Here is a 21,218-nt window from a genome sequence, read left to right on the forward strand (position 1 = left end):
ATGTTTAGGGGCGGAGAAGGACTTAGGTGCCCTTAGGTGTACTTCTCTAAAGTACTTAGGCACCTATATAATGTAGGCTTTTAAAACCCTGGCCTACATTGTAAATGCCTAACAAAAGATTAGGTTACTTACCTCTGCTAATCTTCTTTCTTGTAAATAGCCTCTAGAAGCTTCACCATAAACTCCTCAAGCTTTGAGCAGGTAACTTCAAATCAAGTTCTAACCCCTCCCTATGTGGATACAGCACAGTTACTTACCGTAACAGTTGTTATCAAGGGACAGCAGGCAGATATTCTCAACAGTGGGTGATGTCACCCCGCAGCAGACAGTGGGTGACAGTGGGTGACGGAGCCCCGCAGCAGACAGCCTCGAAAGCAGACTTGCTTGAAGATCTTTATAAGAGCTTCCGAGTGCTGCACTGCGCGAGTGCCTTCAAGCCTGAGTTAGGGCGCACGTCTCCTGTAAGGGACCTCAGTTCAGATACCTAGCTAAGAAGCCAACCAGGGGAGGTGGGTGGGTTGTGAGAATATCTGCCTGCTGTCCCTGGATAACACCTGTTACGGTAAGTAACTGTGCTTTATCCCAGGACAAGCAGGCAGCATATTCTCAACAGTGGGTGACCTCCAAACTAAGCAGAAAGGGATGGAGAGAGAGTTGGCAAATTAAGAAAAGAGATTTTGCAAGACAGATTGGCCAAAATGGCCATCCCTTCTGGAGAAAGTATCCAGACAGTAATGAGATGTGAAAGTATGAACCGAGGACCAAGTGGCAGCCTTGCAGATTTCCTTAATAGGAGTTGATCTGATGAAAGCCACAGACGCCGCCATTGCTCTAACTCTGTGGCCCGTGACTTAACCCTGCAGAGGGAGACCAGCTTGAGCATAGCAGAAAGAGATGCAAGCAGCCATCCAGTTGGAGATGGCTCGTTTCGAGACAGGATGCCCCAACTTATTTGGATCGAAGGAGATGAAAAGTTGTGGGGCTGTTCTGTGAGGTTGAGTGCGTTGCAAGTAGAAAGCCAAGGCACGCTTGCAGTCCAAAGTATGGAGCGCCACTTCTCCAGGGTGAGAATGAGGCTTTGGGAAAAATACTGGAAGAGCAACAGATTGATTGATGTGAAATTGTGACACAACTTTAGGCAAGTATTTGGGATGAGTACGGAGTACCACTTTGGCATGGTGGAAAACTGTAAAAGGTGGATCCGCAACCAAAGCTTGTACCTTCACTGACTCTTCGAGCAGACGTGAGGGCAATCAGGAAAACTACTTTCCAAGTAAGGTACTTGAGATGAGCCTTATCAATTAGTTCAAATGGAGGCTTCATCAATTGAGCCAGGACAACATTAAGATCCCAGATCACTGGAGGTGGTTTGAGCGGTGGATGAACATTAAAAAGTCCTTTCATAAAGCAGGAAACTACAGGGTGTGCAGACAGAGGTTTCCATCAAGAAGCTGATGAAAAGCAGCAATCGCACTCGGATAGATGTAGACTGGAGTCCAGACTGTGATAAGTGAAGTAAATAATCCAAAATAGCAGCCAAGGAGGTAGACATTGGCTCCATATGGCGATTGGAACACCAAGCAGAAAATCTAGTCAATTTCTGGCCATAACACTGCCTAGTGGACGGCTTTCTGGAAGCTACCAAAATATCCTGGACAGACTGAGAGAACTGTAAAGAGTCAGTCAGATTGAAAGGTACCAAGCTGTTAAGTGTAGAGATTGTAGGTTGGGATGTAGCAAGGACCCTTGACTCTGAGTAAGCAGAGAGGGAAAAACCGGTAGAAGCAGAGGCTCCCTGGTGCTGAGTTGAAGTAGAAGGGAGTACCACGGTTGTCTGGGCCACCGAGGAGCTATCAGAATCATGGTGGCATGTTCTGTCTTGAGTTTGACAAGAGTCTTAAGAATCAGAGGGAATGGAGGGAAGGCATAGAGAAACTGCCCCGTCCAATCCAGGAGGAAAGCATCTGCCTCGAGACGCGGGGGAGAGTATATTTGGGAGCAGATTTGAGGCAGCTTGTTGTTGAGGGACGAGGCAAAGAAGTCTATTTGAGGAGTCCCCCGTCGAGCAAACACCTGATGTAGAGGCGAGGAATTGAGTGTCCATTCATGTGGTTGCAGAAGACGACTCAATTTGTCCGCCAGTCAGTTGTGCTGACCTTGAATGTAGACAGCTGAGAAAGATGTTCTGATGGATTGCCCAATCCCACAGCTGCAGAGCTTCTTGACAAAGGGAGAGAGATCACGAACCTCCCTGTTTGTTGACATAGTACATGGCGACTTGGTTATCCATCCGGACAAGGACTACCTGGTCGTGAAGAAGGTGTTGAAAGGCTTTGAGAGTATGGAAAATCGCTCTGAGTTCCAACAGATTGATTTGACAAAGACTGTCTGCAGGAGACCAATGACCTTGGGTACGGAGACCATCTAGATGGGCTCCCCATGCATAGATTGACGAGTCTGTTGTAAGAATCTTCTGATGAGGGAGAGTGTGGAAGAGAGCATCCACCAGTGGAGAGACTACTTCAACAAAGGAGTTACTGTAATCTGTTGAGAAAGTGGATCGGTATCTTGTTGCCACTGAGAGGCCAGGGTCCACTGAGGTATGCGAAAGTGAAGTCTGGCAAAAGGTGTCACGTGACCGTAGAAGCCATGTGACCAAGCAGAACCATCATTTGTCTTGCTGAAATTGATGTGAGATGAGACACTTGATGGCAAAGGCGAATGAGGGTATCTCGATGTGGTGGAGGTAGAAACGCTCTGAGTTGGATAGTGTCCAGAGTGGCCCCAATGAACTGAAGAGACTGAGATGGGGTCAACTGGGATTTTGGAAAGTTGACTTCGAACCCCAGATATTGGAGGAACATAATAGTCTGTTGGGTCGCTGCAATAACCCCTTGTTGAGAGGTGGCCTTGATGAGCCAGTCGTCGGGGCTAAGGAAAAACTTGAACCCTGGGCGCGGAGGGCTGCAACCACCACCACCAGACATTTCGTGAAGACTCTGGGGGATGAGGCGAGTCCGAAAGGAAGAACTCTGAATTGTAGATGAAGATTCCCCACCAGGAATCGTAGATATTTGCGAGAGGCTGGATGAATCGGGATATGAGTGTAAGCCTCTTTGAGATCCAGAGAGCATAGCCAATTTCCTTGATCCATCAGGGAATATAAGGTTGGTAAAGAAAGCATCCGAAACTTCTCTTTTACTAGAAATTTGCTGAGGGTTCTGAGGTCCAGAATGGGTCATTAATCCCCCGTCTTCTTTGGGACTAGAAAATAACTGGAATAAAAGCCCATGTCCCGTTGGTTCAGAGGAACCTCCTTGACAGCTCAAACGTGAAGAAGAGCCTGAGCTTCCTGAAGAAGGGGAAGTTGCAACGAATTGGAAGGACACTCTCTTAGAGGGTGATCTCGAGGCACCTGAAGAAAGTGAAGTGAGTATCCCTCCCGAAGGATGGTGAGAACCCAGAGATCTGAGGTGATCATCTCCCACTAGTGATAAAATTGGTGAAGATGACCTCCTATGGGCAGAAGAGAATTTTGATGCAGGAAGGTTGGTATGCTCAGACTGGGAATGTCAAAAAGACAGGTTTAGTCACAGGAGTTTGAGCCTTCTGCTGTCGTTGTTGCTGTGGAGGCCTTCTAGGCGGAGGCCTGGAGAAATCTGGTGTCGTTTTTTGGGGATTATGACGTGGTGGTTACTAGTATGGCCGAGCAGGAGGAGTCTTAGGCTTCGGCCGAATCAAGGAAGCAAAAGAGCACTCATGTTCAGAGAGACGCTTTGTAGCAGCTTCAATAGAATCATCAGAGTTCATTTCCCTGGCAAGGCAAGTTTGCTAGACGGTCCTGCAGATTGGGATCCATATCAACAATTCGGAGCCAGGCGAGACAACGCATGGCTACTACCAAAGGCAGAAACTCTATAAGAGAGCTCAAAAGCATCGTATGTGGCTTGCAGCATGAAGAGTCGAAGTTGAGACAGAGTTCCGATGATCTGTTTAAATTCAGAAAGACTTTGTTCCTCCAGAGCCGGATAGAACTTAGGCATCAATTTGAGGAAATGGTTAAAATAAGCAGTGAATATGTAGTTATAATTGAGAATTCTGTAACCCATCATGGAATTCTGGTATAACCTACGACCAAACTTGTCCATTGTACGGCCCTCCCTGCTTGGAGGGACCGCAGCGTAAAGCTTAGATGGATGAGCTTTCTTTAAAGAAGATTCCACAACCAAAGACAATTGAGATTTCTCGAAGCCTTTGCAAGGTACTGTGCGATATCTGGATTCCAGCTTGGATGGAATGGCTGTAATGGAATGAGTTCCATATTTCTTTAAAAAGTTTGCTTCAATACTGGAGTCATAGGAAGCCTCAAGGTCTCCTTGGGTGGATGAGGCAACTCCATGTCAGCCAAGTATTCAGGTGTATATTTGGAATCAGAGTGGAGATCCAGTTGAAGAGCTTTTCCCATGTCGAAGACGAACCTGGCAAAAGAGGCAGACTTCGAGGTTGAGGCACCTTCCGGAGAAGGAGTGTGAGACCGAGGAACTACTGAGTAGGACAGAGAAGCCTCTCTGGAATACTGAGACAGAGGTTCAGAATCCGGGCGCACAGTGATTGAAGAAGCTGCACTACCTGCATGAGGCGGAATCAATGAGTGTTTGCGCTTCAAAACCCTCGATGGTGAGGTCCCCGGGGTTCAAGGAACAGAGTGGGTCGAGGCAGGAGGAGAAGGCTCCTTCGAAGGCGGTCTCGATGGAGGAGTTCTCGACCTCGATGGACTTCGAGGAGAAGGAGCTGGTGTAACAGCTGTGCAAGACTTATGTTTAGATTTGGAAGAAGTCTCAGTAGCCTTGGATAAACGAGGCATCAAAGTCTCAGTATCCAGAGAAGGCGAGTGTTTCTGTTGTAGAGATGTCTCCTGAGGAAGCTTGGAAGCGAGATGCCTCGAATGCCTCCAACGATGCTTCGGTCGAGGTGGAGGAAATTGTGTCCAAGGAGTAGGTGAAGAGTCACTGGATGAGAACCGGCGAGACTTCCGAGACTTGCCTCAAGGTGCTTCGACAGGAGTCCTAGACTGCTGCTAAGGCTGACTCGTAAGAAGCATGGTTGAGGACGGAAGGAGTTGAGCCATGACCGAGGAAATCTGAGTTGTCAGAATGGCTTTTAACATGTCCTCGAATATAGGCACCGAAACAAAGGGATCAGGTCTCGAAGGTGCAGCAGTGCGCTCCAAGGAAGGCGACCTCGAGGATGAGTATTCCCGATGCTTGGAGGCACGCTTAGCTGGAGGTTTCGTAGAGGCTGGCAGGACCGCGGACACGGCCTGGGATGCCTGAGACTCTGGAGGCTTCTTAGGAATGGTTCTTGAAGGAGAGACAGGAGACTTACCCGTCGAGGACGACTTCAGAACTGCGATCGAGGCCTTCGAGACCAAAGATGTCGAGGCCTTGGTGGAGGCAGAAGCTGGAATTGAGGTTGAGGACTTAGATGTCGAGGCCGTCCCCGAAGCCGAGGTCGAGACCTTCTCAGGCGGTTGGTCCATAGTAACAAAAAGTTGTAGAAACTTGGCTCGGCGTCGACGAAAGGCTCGAGGTTGAAGGATAGCACAGCGCAAACGTCGGGGCAATGTTCAGGACCCAAACAAACAATACATCGACTATGGGGATCGGTGACTGAAATGGTTTTGTTGCACTGGCTACACTTTTTGAACCCGGTAAGAGACTGGGACATAGAAAAAAACAAAGCCCGACATACCGAACGAGGTGAGCAGCCAGGCCTAGGCCAAAAGGCCGCTGACCGGAAAGAAAAAAAACAAAAATCCGAATAAAATTTGTGGTTTTTTTCAAATATAAGAATGAATGGAAACGCGAGCACAGCGACTTAATAATAAAAATAATAAAAAGCCACGGTGAGAGAAGGTAACAAAGGCTGCAGAACTGAAAAGAAGAGGACTTCTCGGCTCCGTGGAAAATGTTGAACTGAGGTTCCTCACAAGAGACGCGCGCCCTAACTCGGGCGGGAAGGCACTCACGCATGTGCAGTGCAGCACTCGGAAGCTCTTACAAAGATCTTCAAGCAAGTCTGTTGTCGAGGCTGTCCGCTGCGGGGCTCCGTCGGTGACGTCACCCACTGTTGAGAATATGCTGCCTGCTTGTCCTGGTATAATATAAGCTATAGGATTTAATGTACAATCTTCAGGTAAAAGCTCCTTTAAGGCAGGCTGCTTTTCAGTGTTTTGAGTGCTGCAATCAGTACAGGACCTTACCGGACCAATACAAAACCACCAAAGATGACGAATCAGTACAGTTGAGCATGAAAACTCCACAGATGAGCTCCTCAGACAAATTTGCTTTTCTCCTTCACTACGCCGTAGGTCTGGAATCAACTACTTGAGTCTCCCTTCCTTTAATCAAAAGTAGGCTGGAAACCCACCTTCAACTCATAACCCTACTCCCCTCAGCTCATCACCTTAGCCAGTAGTTTAACCATCTTCTCTACTCTGGCATCTTGTTTCTTTGGCTTGATTGTTTACATTTTAACTCACTCAAGTGGGAAGTGTCTTCTTTCTGACTCTGTACAGTGCTGCATATGGCTGGTAGCACTGTAGAAATTAATCGTAGTATCGAAACCAGCCTGCCAATTTTTTACATACATTTTTGAAATGTTTCTATTTAGAGCTGCTGACAAAGGCTTCACAAGCTCCCCTAACAACAGCATTATTTCCTTGAAGAGTAGTGGGAGGCCCAAATTGGAATATGCAAGTAGGCCTCTGTCAGGTCAAGAGAAGTCAGATGCTCCCCTGGCTGAACCGCCACAATCACAGACCGCAGAGTTTCCATGCGAAAGGATGGAATGTGGAGAGCCCTGTTGACCCCTTTCAAATCCAAAATGGGCTGAAAAGTCCCTTCTTTCTTGGGCACCACAAAGAAAATTGAGTACCAACCTGTGCCCCACTCCTGAAGGGGAACTGGAACTACAGCTTTGAGATCTAACAATCTTTGAAGGGTCTGCTGATTCCACGCCACCAAGGCAGGATTAACCAATAGGCCAAGTAGGCACGTGCCTAGGGCCCAAAATGGTCAGGGGGGCCCGATGAAGGAAGGCATCAACATTGTTTTTTCCAAACAGTGATGGGCCCCTCCAGCATCGATCGGCAACACGGCCCCTCCATCGACGGAAATTAAGACAAGCAAACAACGTGGGTAAGAAAGGCAACGGGAACTGTAATTGTGCAAGCAGTGCTGCTTGCCCAAAGCTTCCCTCTGACGCAGCTTCCTGTTTCCGCCTGGGCGCATGGTGGGGTGGGGCAGGGCAGGGGGCCCAGTGTACTTGTGTGCATAAGAACATAAGCAATGCCTCTGCTGGGTCAGACCTGAGGTCCATTGTGCCCAGCAGTCCGCTCACGTGGCGGCCCAACAGGTCCAGGACCTATGCAGTAATCCTCTATCTATACCCCTCTATCCCCTTTTCCAGCAGGAAATTGTCCAATCCCTAGGGGCCCTCGACGAATTAATCCTGCCCTGCACGCCACCTGCGAAGGAGAAACGAGAAAATGATCTGGCAAGGAATGGGCGAACTCTAGAGCATAACTGTCCCAAATCACCTCTAGAACCCACTGATCTGACATAATCTCTGCCAACTGTGGATAAAAGTCGTGCAGCCGGGTGCCCACCGGAACCAAGGTAGATGCTGGCAAGGAGTCATTGGGCCCCTCAAAAGGAACTGCATGCAATGGAAGAACCAGCCTCTGAAAAGCCCGGAAGACTGAAAGGAAGTGGCCCCTCGATAAGGGCAGAAATCACACCCATGAGCAGCACCTCGTGCTAGCGGCCTAGGCCTATCTACAGGCAAGCAAGGCACTTTAGAATCAGTTAATGTCTGAACCAGCTTATCCAAGTCTTCACCAAACAGGAAAGACTCCTTAAACAGAAATTTTGTCAACTTAGCTTTGGACACCGTATCTGCTGACCAAGCACGAAACCACAAGGTACAATGTGCTGCCACGTCAAAAACCATAGACTTAGCAGAAGCTCGCAAGAGATCATATATAGCATCTGAGAGATAAGAAGCACCCATCTCAATTTTGGCAACTTCCTGCTACACTAATTCCCAATTATCAGACTCACGGTCAAGAACGTGAAACACACGCCCGAGCAACCAGCCCGCCACACATTGCCGCCTGGACCGGCAGGGCTGTCACATCAAAACTCTGTTTAAGGAGAGATTCCAACTTATGCTCCTCAGGGTCCTTTAAGCAGCACCGCCCTCAACAGGCATGGTATGCCGCTTTGACATGGCCGAAACCACCGCATCCACAGGCAACTTCAGAGTGTCCCTATCCCCTTCTGGGATGGGATATAGGGGGCCATGGAGCGCAAAAAGCAAAAGGGCACCTCCGGCACCTGCCACTGTGCGAGCATAATATCCTATATATCCTGATGCATAGGAAAAGAGTTGGAAACAGAGCAGATCCCCTTAAGCAAGGGGTCCACTGCACATGGGGGCTCCGACACGGTGCCCTCAAATTTCAACACAGAGAAGACCTGAAGAATCAACTGATGAAGCTCGTCCCGCTGAAAAATGCGCACTACAGACGCATCTTCGCTGGCAGGGGGGCGCTCAAACCCACTGCAGGCAGAGTCCGATCCCCCAAGAAGATCCTGGAAATCTCCCCAAAGGTCCAGGTCCCCATCAACCACCTCCTGCTCCTCTAGATAAAAATCCTCATCCCAAGAGACCCGTGGCCGCTTGGACAAGAGAAAAATAGAGAGGGGCAAAATCACCGCTGTCTGGAGCCAACTGGAGAAGACGTAGAGGGCAAATCCCTGCCCCCCTCAAGACCCCCGGATTGGAAACTGAACCTTCAGCCGCCAGCACATAAGCTTTACAAAATGCCAACATAAATTCAGGGGGAAAACCCCCTGGCAGCCCTAAGGGACTTCCTGCCACAGCAGGGACCCATCAACACCTTGCCCCTGCTTCTCTAATATAGGGGGAAGGTTACCTGAGGACACTGAAATGGAAGAGCTTCCTGCCGAAAACTGGCTTGAAACCGCCAAAATTGGAGCTTCAGAATCCTGCAGTGTCTGAAAAGCCTGGGCTTTTCCTACTGCTAAGGCCGAGGAGCTGACCAACGAGGTAAGGGAATCCCCAGTCGCTCCAGCAGTAAGGGAATCCTTTCTACCCTGACCGTTGGCGGCTGGGAAACCTCCTGTGTGGGCATTAGGGGAAGCCTGGGCTTCTCCACAATCTGAAGCTGACTCGCGAGGTACTTGCGGCAGGGTTCCCTGGCCACCGGCACCTGATGCCGACAAGGATCCCCCACCTCTCCAGCCTGTACAATGCTTGCACAAGCCAGCTATGAGTACCTCGCGTCTGGAGCACTTTTTCCCTTTCAAATGCTCACTGTGCTGAAAACCGCTCCTAGCTGAAAAGGAAAATGAGCCTCAGGAATTTTTTTTTTTCCAATCAAAACAGACTCCACAGCTCTCAAAGCTGGAAGCCTGACCAACCACAGGGTTGGTGGAGGAAGAGGGGGGGAGGGATCCAGCATGAGACCCGCCGGGTTTGACACTCTCGAGGTCGGACGGATCCCCAAACAGGACCCATCCAGGCTCCGTCCGGCACAAAAGAGGACTCAGGAGTCCTAATACAAATTCCAACAGCCCTAAAAGGGGAAGCCAAATTAGTCTTACCATACTGCTTGGAGACTGAGAAAGACTAGATGGGAAGGGGGAGCCTCATCTAATATACAAGTTTTGGTCTCAGTCTCCACCTGCTGGTCGCACTGAGATATAACCCATCTGTAAAGAACTATACCGGCCTATCAGGCGATACAGAAATCAGCATTTTTCCATGTTCCTTATACTACCTGTCTGGACACACATGATAGAAAAAGTTTATACATGTCACTTCTTGGCACTTGTCTCAGAAAGAATCACCTAACTATGCAGTGTATCAAGACTAAGATACTGGTGTAAGGTAAGATGTCAAGCATAGAAAAGCACTTCACATTCCTAAATGAACTCAAGTACTAAAAATTGACCAAAAGCATGCTGCAAAGAACATTCATATAGGTCAGCTTTTTCTAATTTTACTGCAGGAGCCCAAATGATTGAAATGTTCTTCTCCCTCTGTTTTGCTTTCTAGAACCACCGTCTTCTACTGCGTAATTAACTCTGCATCTGCCAAGAATGATATTGCTTGATTAGTGTCCTTCATTTTTATTTTCTTGCCGCACAAAGAAGTTGATTAGGTCAAGGCTCTAACCTGACCTTTTTTTTAACTCACATGGTGTTTAATGCTACTGTGACAGTAAAAGTCAGAAACCTGTCAAATAAATAACTGAATTGATACACCAGGTGCCCAGTCCTTGAGCTGTCATTCTGAGGGAGCCAGAGGCTCTTGATCTACTCCGGACAGATGCATGAAGAGCTCTCCCATCTCTGCTACTTCATCTTCATCTCCATCTTCAGCACTGGGTATACTCCGATTTTCTCTATCTTCAATGAAATCCCAAAGTCGGACAGAGTTGAAAAACTAGGGGGAAAAAAAAGCAGTACAGCAAAAGCAATCCATTGCTACAGTAAAGATTCACACCAGACCATGACATCCTAACCGAACCTAGAAGCCAGTGTCTGAGGCTGGTCAACTTTTCAGGACTAAAGAAAAGAATTACTGTACTTCGGTCAGGGTTTCCTGAGGTATTCCTTCCATTCTCTCTCTTAGGGGAAGATAATGAGGTAAATCTAACTCTTTCCTAGGAAAAGCATACTGTTAGGAGCTCCCCCTCTCCTCACCTACCCATTTCTTATCCTCCCTCTTGCCCACCTCATCTTTCCATTATCCCTACTACTCTCAAAAGCTTACCCCCCAGGCCAACCAAGAGCTGTATGCCATAGAAGTTTTGGGTTTTACTTATAAACAAATATGTACATAATAAGTCCCAGGTTACTCTTAACCTATTTTAATAGTAGAGTTTGCCCAACAGATTTTAAAAATTGAAGAAACAGCATTAAGATTTGAAAATTAGATCAAATTTTCTCCCAACTATCTGAATGTTCAATATTCTGCTAATGTATATGTTAAAACTTCAGGTTTCTAAATATATAGCCAAAAAAACTCGGATATTGTGAAAACTCAATAGATCTAATAAACACTTTCACAAAAAAGATGTCTGATGGATACCAACAGCACAGTTCAGGCTTAATCACAATATACAATTTGAAAAAAAAACCCAGAGGAAATGGGGGTCACGTGACGGCAGGATAACCTCTTTTGCTCTGGCTGTAAAGCACAGTTACTTACCGTAACAGGTGTTATCCAGGGACAGCAGACAGATATTCTTGACTGATGGGTGACGGCACCGACGGAGCCCCGGTACGGACAATTTTAGAGTGATTGCACTCTAAGAACTTGGAAAGTTCTAGCAGGCCGCACCGCGCACGCGCGAGTGCCTTCCCGCCCGACGGAGGCGCGCGGTCCCCAGTTAGGATAAGCCAGCTAAGAAGCCAACCCGGGGAGGTGGGTGGGACGCAAGAATATCTGCCTGCTGTCCCTGGATAACACCTGTTACGGCAAGTAACTGTGCTTTATCCCAGGACAAGCAGGCAGCATATTCTTGACTGATGGGTGACCTCCAAGCTAACAAAAAGAGGGATGGTGGGAAGGTTGGCCATTAGGAAAACAAATTTTGCAAAACAGATTGGCCGAAGTGTCCATCCCGTCTGGAGAAAGCATCCAGACAATAGTGAGATGTAAAAGTGTGAACTGAGGACCAAGTAGCAGCCTTGCAGATTTCCTCAATAGGCGTGGAGCGGAGGAAAGCCACAGATGCTGCCATAGCTCGAATTCTATGGGCCATGACAGAACCTTCCAGTGTCAGTCCGGTCTGAGCATAACAGAAAGAAATGCACGCTGCCAGCCAATTAGACAACGTACGTTTAGAAACAGGATGTCCCAATTTATTCGGATCAAAGGACAGAAAGAGTTGGGGAGCTGATCTGTGGGGCTTAGTACGCTCTAAATAGTAAGCCAGAGCCAGCTTACAGTCCAAAGTATGCAGAGCTTGTTCTGCAGAATGAGAGTGAGGTTTTGGAAAGAAGACAGGCAGAACAATGGATTGGTTGAGATGGAATTCCGAGACAACCTTAGGGAGAAACTTTGGATGTGTACGCAGAACCACCTTGTCATGATGAAAGACTGTAAAAGGTGGATCAGCAACTAGAGCATGTAGCTCACTGACCCTCCTGGCAGAGGTAAGAGCAATAAGGAAAAGTACCTTCCAAGTGAGAAACTTGAAAGGAGCGGTAGCCAAAGGTTCAAATGGAGGCTTCATTAAGGCGGAAAGAACCACATTGAGATCCCAGATTACCGGAGGGGCTTTGAGAGGTGGTTTCACATTGAAAAGACCCCGCATGAATCTGGACACCAAGGGATGAGCCGAGATAAGTTTTCCATGAACTGGCTCATGAAAAGCAGCAATAGCACTGAGGTGGACTCTGATAGAAGTAGACTTGAGGCCAGAGTCAGACAAAGAAAGAAGATAATCCAATAAGGTCTCCACTGCAAGGGAAGTGGGATCATGATGATGAAGAAGACACCAGGATGAAAACCGTGTCCACTTCTGATGGTAACATAGCAGAGTGGCCGGTTTCCTGGAGGCATCCAGAATGGAACGAACGGGCTGAGACAAAAGAGTATCATGAGAAGTCAGCCCAAGAGAAACCAAGCTGTCAGGTGCAGAGATGGAAGATTGGGATGCAAAAGGGTCTCCTGATGTTGCGTAAGCAGAGAAGGAAACAGTGGAAGAAGGAAAGGCTCCCTGGAACTGAGTTGAAGGAGAAGGGAGAACCAATGTTGCCTGGGCCACCGTGGAGCAATCAGAATCATGGTGGCTCGTTCCCTCTTGAGCTTGAACAAGGTTCGTAACATGAGAGGCAGAGGAGGGAAAGCGTACAGGAACAGATTGGACCAATCGAGGAGAAATGCATCCGCTGCCAGACGGTGAGGGGAGTAGAGTCTGGAGCAGAATAGGGGCAGCTGGTGATTGTGAGGAGCTGCAAAGAGGTCTATCTGAGGAGTGCCCCACTGAGCGAAGATGGACTGTAGAGTTAAAGGATCGAGTGTCCACTCGTGAGGCTGGAGAATTCTGCTGAGCTTGTCCGCTAAGGAATTCTGTTCTCCCTGAATGTAGATAGCTTTCAGGAATAGTTGGTGATCTGTGGCCCAAGCCCAAATCTTCTGGGCTTCCTGGCAAAAGAGGCGAGAGCCTGTCCCACCCTGCTTGTTGATGTAGTACATCGCAACTTGATTGTCTGTGCACAGCAGGAGGACCTGAGGAAAGAGAAGATGTTGGAAGGCCTTGAGGGCATAAAACATCGCTCTGAGTTCCAGGAAATTGATGTGATGTTTCATTACCTGGGCTGTCCAAAGTCCTTGAGTTTGGAATTCGTTCAAATGAGCTCCCCAGGCATAAGGGGAGGCGTCGGTGGTGATGACAAGTTGATGAGGAGGTAGATGAAACAGAAGACCTCTGGAGAGATTTGAGGATATCAACCACCATTGTAGAGACTGACGAAGAGATGATGTCACAGATATGTGTCGTGAGCAAGGATCCGTCGCTTGGGACCACTGGGTAGCTAGGGTCCATTGAGGAGTGCGCAGGTGAAGACGTGCGAGGGGTGTGACATGAACTGTGGAGGCCATGTGACCCAAGAGTATCATCATTTGCTTGGCAGAGATGGAACGTTGTGGAAGCACTTGCTGACATAGAGATTTAAGAGTTTGAAGACGGATGGACGGCAGGAATGCTCTCATGAGGACTGTGTCCAGCACCGCTCCAATGAATTGAAGTCTCTGAGTGGGGATGAGATGAGATTTGGGTAGATTGATCTCGAACCCCAGAAGCTGTAGAAACAGGATGGTTTGGTTGGTGGCCAGGAGCACTGTTTGAGATGAATTGGCCTTGATTAACCAATCGTCCAGATAAGGAAAGACTTGAAGGTGGTGAGAGCGTAGAAAGGCAGCCACCACAATCAGACATTTGGTGAACACTCTTGGAGAGGAGGCAAGACCGAAGGGCAGCACCTTGTATTGGTAATGACAATGATTGATCATGAAGCGGAGGTACTGTCTGGAGGCCAGATTGACTGGAATGTGTGTGTATGCCTCTTTGAGATCGAGGGAGCATAGCCAGTCGCTTTGATGGAGAAGAGGATAAAGAGTTGCCAGAGAAAGCATCTTGAATTTCTCCTTGACCAAGCATTTGTTGAGATCGCGAAGATCTAGGATGGGTCTGAGATCCCCTGTTTTTTTTGGGACCAGAAAATAACGGGAGTAGAATCCCTGCCCCTTCTGATCTAGAGGAACTTCCTCTATGGCGTTCAGGAGGAGGAGGGATTGAACCTCCTGAAGAAGGAGAGAAGACTGAGAGGTGTTCAAAGCAGACTCTCTTGGCAGACTTTGTGCAGGACGTGTCTGAAAGTTGAGAGAGTAGCCGTGGCGGATGATGTTGAGGACCCACTGATCCGATGTGATGTTCTCCCAACGGCTGGTGTAACAAGAAAGACGTCCTCCTATGGGTCGAGGGAGATTGGCAGATGGTGGAATACTGGCTATGCTTTGGAGAACCACGTCAAAAGGGTTGGGTAGACTTTTGTGGTGGAGGAGGCTTCACCTGTTGCTGCTGGGCTGGCCTAGGTGGTTGTCGCTGTTGCTGACGCTGACGTCTAGGCTGTTGAATAGCCGGTGGCAAGGGACGGGCAGCATAGCGGCGCTGGTAGGCAGATTTTTGGCGAAAAGGCCGAGCAGGTGGAGTCTTTTTCTTAGTCTTCAGGAGAGTATCCCACCGAGTCTCATGGGCAGACAGCTTTTGTGTAGTGGAATCCATGGACTCTCTGAAGAGCTCATCACCCAAGCAGGGAGCATTTGCTAGGCGGTCCTGATGATTTACATCGAGCTCTGAGACTCTGAGCCATGCCAACCGACGCATGGCAACAGACATAGCCGTGGCCCTAGAAGTCAATTCAAATGTGTCATAAATTGACCAAACTAGGAACTTGCGTAACTGGAGAAGAGAGGAAGAGCAGGCATGAAATGCAGATTTCTTGCGGTCAGGGAGGTACTTTTCAAAAGCAGCCATGTGTTGAATGAGGTGCTTTAAATAAAATGAAAAATGAAAAGCGTAGTTCCCTGACCTATTGGCTAACATGGCATTCTGATATAAATGTTTGCCAAATTTGTCCATGGCTTTTCCTTCTCTGCCAGGAGGGACTGAGGCATACACACTAGCTCCTGCTGATTTCTTAAGTGTGGATTCTACCAAAAGAGACTCATGCGGGAGCTGAGGTTTGTCAAAACCAGGAATAGGGATAACCTTGTATAAGGAGTCCAATTTACGAGGAGCTCCCGGTATAGTCAGGGGAGTCTCTAAATTTTTATAAAAAGTCTCTCTTAAGATGTCATGGAGAGGAAGTTTGAGAAATTCCCTTGGAGGCTGGTCAAAGTCCACAGCATCAAGGAATGCCTTGGATTTCTTCGACTCAGCCTCCAAGGGAATAGAAAGAGATTCACACATCTCTTTTAAGAAAGAGGTAAAAGATGTGGAATCCTGCTTAGAAGAGGGATCAGCAACAAGTTGATCCTCTTCATCAGAGGAACACTCACCCTCAGACAGAAAGGGCTCTTCAGAGTCACCCCACAAATCAGGGTCCCGAATCTGAGAGCCACGGTCTCGAGACTCCGGAGTGGAGGGTTTCAGGTGTCGGGTTTTGCGCACCGACTTACCCGACCTCATAGACACGGTACCAGGAGATGTGACATGCTGCGTCGGTACCGAAGTCTGCACCGCCTGGTGTTGAGCTCTCGGTTCCGGTGCTAAGATTGGCATCGAAGTCGAGGAAGCAGTGTGAACCGGTACCGACAAAGTGGATGCCGATAAAAGAGGGTGCTCCACTGTCGGTACCGGTGGCTCAGACCGGACCGGGACTGGAAGGCTCGGTGTCAAAAGTGCGGGAAGGAGTTGTTACAACTGCTCCTTAAGTTGCACTTGCAGGACAGCAGCAATCCGCTCGTCCAGCGAAGGCACCGGTACCGCCTTTTTCTTCTGCGGTACCTGTGGTGCCGCTCTACGCTCCGAGGATGAGGAACCCAATGTCGAGGGGCTCACCTCAATAGGAGCGGAGCGCTTCCGTGGGCGCCTCGAGGTCGGCAGGATTGGACTCGCTGCTACTGAGACCGGAGGACGCTCCAACGGAGATGGCTTCTTAGCCGGCTTACCTGAGTGTTGCGACGCCGGCGCGGTGTTGCGCGGCGTCGACGAAGTGGGTGCCGACTGAGGTGGTGCCGATGCCGCAGGGTCAGACATATCGGCACCGAAAAGCAAACGTTGTTGGATTTGTCAGTTTTTTAATGTACGTTTTTTCAGAGTGGCACAGCGGGTGCAGGTAGAAGCCTGATGCTCTGGACCCAGGCACTGTAAGCACCAATTGTGCGGGTCCGTAAGAGAGATAGGCCTTGTACACCGCTGGCACTTTTTAAAACCTGGCTGGGGGGGCATGAAAGGAAAAACGGCTTCTGCCAAATCGAAGGCCGAGGCCTCGATGGTGGCAGCAGGCCCCGCCGGGGCAAAACCGACGAAATGAAGAAAAAAGAAAAAAACTTTTTTTTTTTTTTTTTAAAGAAAATAATAAAAGAAAAAAAAGGAAATATAATTTCCAAAAAGATTTCGCGAGCGGGAAGGCGACAGAAAAATTTTTTTTCAACACCGGTTGAAAAGTGCGACTTCTTAGCTCCGCGGAAACTAAGAAACTGGGGACCGCGCGCCTCCGTCGGGCGGGAAGGCACTCGCGCGTGCGCGGTGCGGCCTGCTAGAACTTTCCAAGTTCTTAGAGTGCAATCACTCTAAAATTGTCCGTACCGGGGTTCCGTCGGTGCCGTCACCCATCAGTCAAGAATATGCTGCCTGCTTGTCCTGGGATAATACCTTTTTTGATAATACCTAGCATTCTATTCACCTTCTTTGAGGCCGCTGCGCACTATGCCGACGGCTTCATTGTCTTGTCCACCATTATCCCCAAGTCCTTTTCTAGGGTACTCTCACCCATTTCCAGCCCTTCCATCGTATAGCTGTACTTCGGGTTTCTGTTTCCCACATGTAAGACTTTACATTTCTCTACATTGAATTTCATCTGCCATCTCGCCGCAATAGTGGGGTCTTCTAGCGTTACGCTTGGTTAGAGGTTGGGGAGATGTTGGGCAGGTGGGCGCATATAGTTCCTTATGGATATAGGGTTGTGGAAGTTGAATGGGGGACTTTTTTGGGGGGTTGGTTGGGGTATGTGTATGTATGTTGTATGGATGTGGATGTTAGGCAGGAGGGGTGAGAGGGGGGCAGGAGCTGGATGGGGCGGGTTAGCTGACAGCATGGGGACTGCAGGTGCATTTGGGTCTTTTTCAATGCTTCGCATCCAGGGTGGACCTAGCTGTGGGTTCCGATCCTTGGATTGTCAATTTTCCTTCACCCTTTGGGTGCAGTGGTGGCTCTTTCTGCTTAGCAGCTATGGTTAATCTGACTATAGTCACTCTTAACGTTGATGGCATACATTCTCCAATAAAACGTAAGAAAATTCTTACTTGGCTTAGGCAACACCACGTTGATGTAGCATTTCTCCAGGAAACTCACTTGACTGCTGCCGAGCATGAGAAGCTGCGTAGGGACTGGGTGAGTGATGTGAGATACTCTGCCTACAATAGTAGACAAAGGGGGGTGGTGATTCTTTTCCATAAACACCTACCCCTACACATTCATAAAACCATTCAGGATAAGGGGGAACTATGGGGCTTTGAGCTTCTATTCTGCAATCTTTATGCCCCGAATGTATACAGCCATCAATTCTACTCGGGGCTCTTGGGTATCTTAGCTCAGTATCCTACTTATCAATTGATTGTTGGGGAGGATTTCAATATTCCTGCTGACCCCACCTTGGATTGCTCTCCTGCCAAGCCGCACCCCCGGGATTCGCAACAGCGGGGGATGAACTTTCTCTGTGACCATCTCGCAGTGGTGGATACGTGAAGAATTCTTCATCCTTTTGGATAGGGAATACACATTCTATTCTAATCCGCATACTATGTATTCCTGGATGGACTACGTTCTGGTGTCCCATACTCTTTTTCCCGGGTGGATCAGGTAACTATTGAAAACACCTCACTGTCGGATCACTCGGCTGTGGTTCTCACTTTGCAGGTCGTGGATCAGAGGGGGGACCGGACATGGCGATTTCCAACGGCTTTATATTCTGATAAAGAATTTCATGAGTTCCTCAGAGCCCGATGGCTGGAGTATGATTTGCTTAATAACACCTTGGACGTAGAACCGGCAGTGTTCTGGGACGCTTCTAAGGCGTTATTGCGGGGTTATATTATTCAATATGTTGCCACTAAGCGGAGAAAGTAGAGGGAGCAGCTTCTCGCTCTTATGACACAGTTGGAGGCATTGCGTAAGCGTCATAGGGTGAGTTTCGCAGGGTCGGATGGCCAGCAAATTAAATCTATTCATCTTCAGATTAACGAGATATTGGACCAACGAGCTTGCCAACATATTTATTATCAGAAATTTTGTCTTTACCAATGGGGGGGGGGCAAAGCGGGTAAACTTCTCACAAATTTGGTACGGCCCTACTGGAAAAAACAGATCATCGGATGGTAAAAAATGATCGGGGAGAATGCTTCACTAAAGAGGCTCACATTCGGGAGCAATTTGTAGAATTCTATAGTATTCTCTATGCGAGGAGAGATTTTACTGCAGAGGAACGGGATAACTTTTTCCAGGATCTTCCTCTCCCACGGCTCTCCGGGGACCAGGTGAAGTGGTTGAATATTCCCATCTCCTTGGAAGAAATTAGATTGGGGATTAAGAAGCTGAAAATTGCCAAGTCTCCGGGCCCCGATGGGTTTGGCCCGGAATACTACAAATTCCTGCCTGATATTCTTGCTCAACCCTTAGGGAACTATTTCAATTTCCTTGCTGATAATGCCTTAGGACCCTGGTGCAACTTAGCTCATATTACCTTGCTCCCGAAACCTGGGAAGGATCCAACCCAGGTTGGGTCTTATCAACCGATTTCATTACTGAATCATAAAGATGTCAAGCTGTTGGCGGCTATTTTGACTGCCCGACTGAATTTGTTCTTGCCCGGGCTCATAGGGGATGACCAGGTAGGGTTTGTACCTCAGCGTTATGCTTCCATGAATCTCCTTAAAGCGCTGACGGCGATGCATGAACATCGGGGTGGGAGTAGCACGTCCGCAATAGTGGGCCTTGGCATGGAAAAGGCCTTTGATAGTATCTCGTGGCAATATCTTTTTTGGGTGCTGCAGAAGTATGGTATCCATGGGCCTTTCCTCCAGTGGATTCAGAGTCTTTATAAGGTGCCGCAGGCCCATCTCATTATCAATGGGGGTCTCTCGAATACTTTCCCGCTTTGCCGGGGGACGCGTCAGGGTTGCCCCCTCTCGCCACTGCTGTTTGTCTTAGCTATCGAACCTTTAGCCATTAAAATACGTTCCAATCCTTGGCTCAGGGGCATATACATCGGGGGCAAGGAGTGTCGTATTACCTTGTTTGCGGACGATATATTGCTGTTTTTGGACCAGGCCCCTTGTCATCTGCCCGTGGCATTGCGTTTGGTAGAAGACTTTGGCTCCTTCTCGGGTCTTAAAGTAAATTGTACAAAGTCCGAACTGTTATCCTTGATAGGATCGGGCTGGGAACCATGGCATGACACCCTGCAGATTCCTCCAGTGAGTAAACCGATGCGTTATCTTGGCCTTTACTTGCACCCGCACCCTCGGGTTATGTTATCAATGCAACGTGGTAGCAGCTATAGATAAAATTGGAAATCTCTGTGCTGCGTGGCGAAATCTTCTGTTATCTTTGTTGGGGAGAGCGGTATTGGTCAAAATGATACTACTGCCCAAATTATTATACCCCCTACAAACGGTGCCTTTTTGGGTGTTGCAGCGCGATATCCGTAGAGTGCGCTCTCTTTTTACCACTTTTCTTTGGCGTTGGAACCCAGCACGCATTGCTTATGTGAAGCTAACCCTTTCCAGGGGGGAGGGGGGCTTGGGTCTCCCGGATGTTCGTGCCTATAACATGGTGGTCCTTTTGCGTTTTATTCATGAGGGAGTGACCGGGTCTGCTAGGTTTTCCCCGTCAGGTTGGATGGATGGTTGGTGTGTGCCTTTTACATTTCTGAACCTCTTGCATTCCCCCCGTAGTCCGGGGAGTGTATTGTCCTCTAAGGTAAAATTATGTTCTTACCTGTTAATTTTCTTTCCTTTAGAAGCAGCAGATGAATCCAGAGACCAATGGGATAGCTCACTTCTACCAGCAGGTGGAGATAGAGAAACTGATTAACAGGTGTACTTATTTGCTGGCACTCCTCCTGTCTCATCAGTATAGCTCCTTGCCCAAGCACATTTAACCATCAGTAGGTATAGCATGTAAAAAACTTCTTTCCCAGAACACCTCGCGAACAGCAACGATACAGAATGCAATCATGAACAACACCCAATCACTAAAAGCCGTACACGAAAAACTGACAACCAGATACCAGAAAGGGTGGGGCTCTGGATTCATCTGCTGCTTCTAAAGGAAAGAAAATTAACAGGTAAGAACATAATTTTACCTTCCTTAGCAAAGCAGCAGATGAATCCAGAGACCAATGGGATGTAGCAAAGCAATCCTTAATTTGGGTGGGAAGCAAACGCCGCCTTCGCAACGACCGAAGCATCAAAAAACCCCTATCGCATGTGCCCGCACATTCATGCAGAGACGCGGAGAGAAGGTACTCTCGGAAGACCAGTTAGCCGTGAGACAAATCTCCTCCAAGGCAAAAACCCTCTGGGCCGAGCCCAAGAAGCAGCCATCGCTCCAGCGGAATGGTCATGAAGTTCAATCGCCACCCGCTCCCCTGCCAGCAGGCAAGTATAAAAAATGTCCTCCTGGACCATTGAGCGAGGTAGGCATCGGACGCCGCCATACGCCTGAGGCGTTCCTTGAAGAATCCCAAAAAGGAGATATAAACCACTAACAGTTGTTAGAAACCGATCTCGCGGAGAACGCTACATACGTTTCAAAAAATGCAGTGAATAAAAGTACTGCTTCCACTATCTCCTTCCAGGAAGAAGGAAGGAAAAGCGAGCATGATGTAAAA

General features: G+C 48.4%; 1 protein-coding gene across 1 annotated transcript in view; it reads right to left on the reverse strand.

The window, feature by feature from the left end:
• Nucleotides 1-10,191: 10,191 nt before the first annotated feature.
• MKRN2 (makorin ring finger protein 2) overlaps nucleotides 10,192-21,218 on the reverse strand; it is a 38,443-nt gene continuing 27,416 nt past the window's right edge. The window contains exon 8 of the mRNA XM_033926295.1: nucleotides 10,192-10,536. Coding sequence (XP_033782186.1) covers nucleotides 10,378-10,536 — 159 coding nt within the window. The 3' untranslated portion in view covers nucleotides 10,192-10,377. The remainder of the gene's footprint in view (nucleotides 10,537-21,218) is intronic.

Source organism: Geotrypetes seraphini, chromosome 17 (assembly GCF_902459505.1).
Source record: "Geotrypetes seraphini chromosome 17, aGeoSer1.1, whole genome shotgun sequence".
Classification (NCBI taxonomy): Eukaryota; Metazoa; Chordata; class Amphibia; order Gymnophiona; family Dermophiidae; genus Geotrypetes; species Geotrypetes seraphini.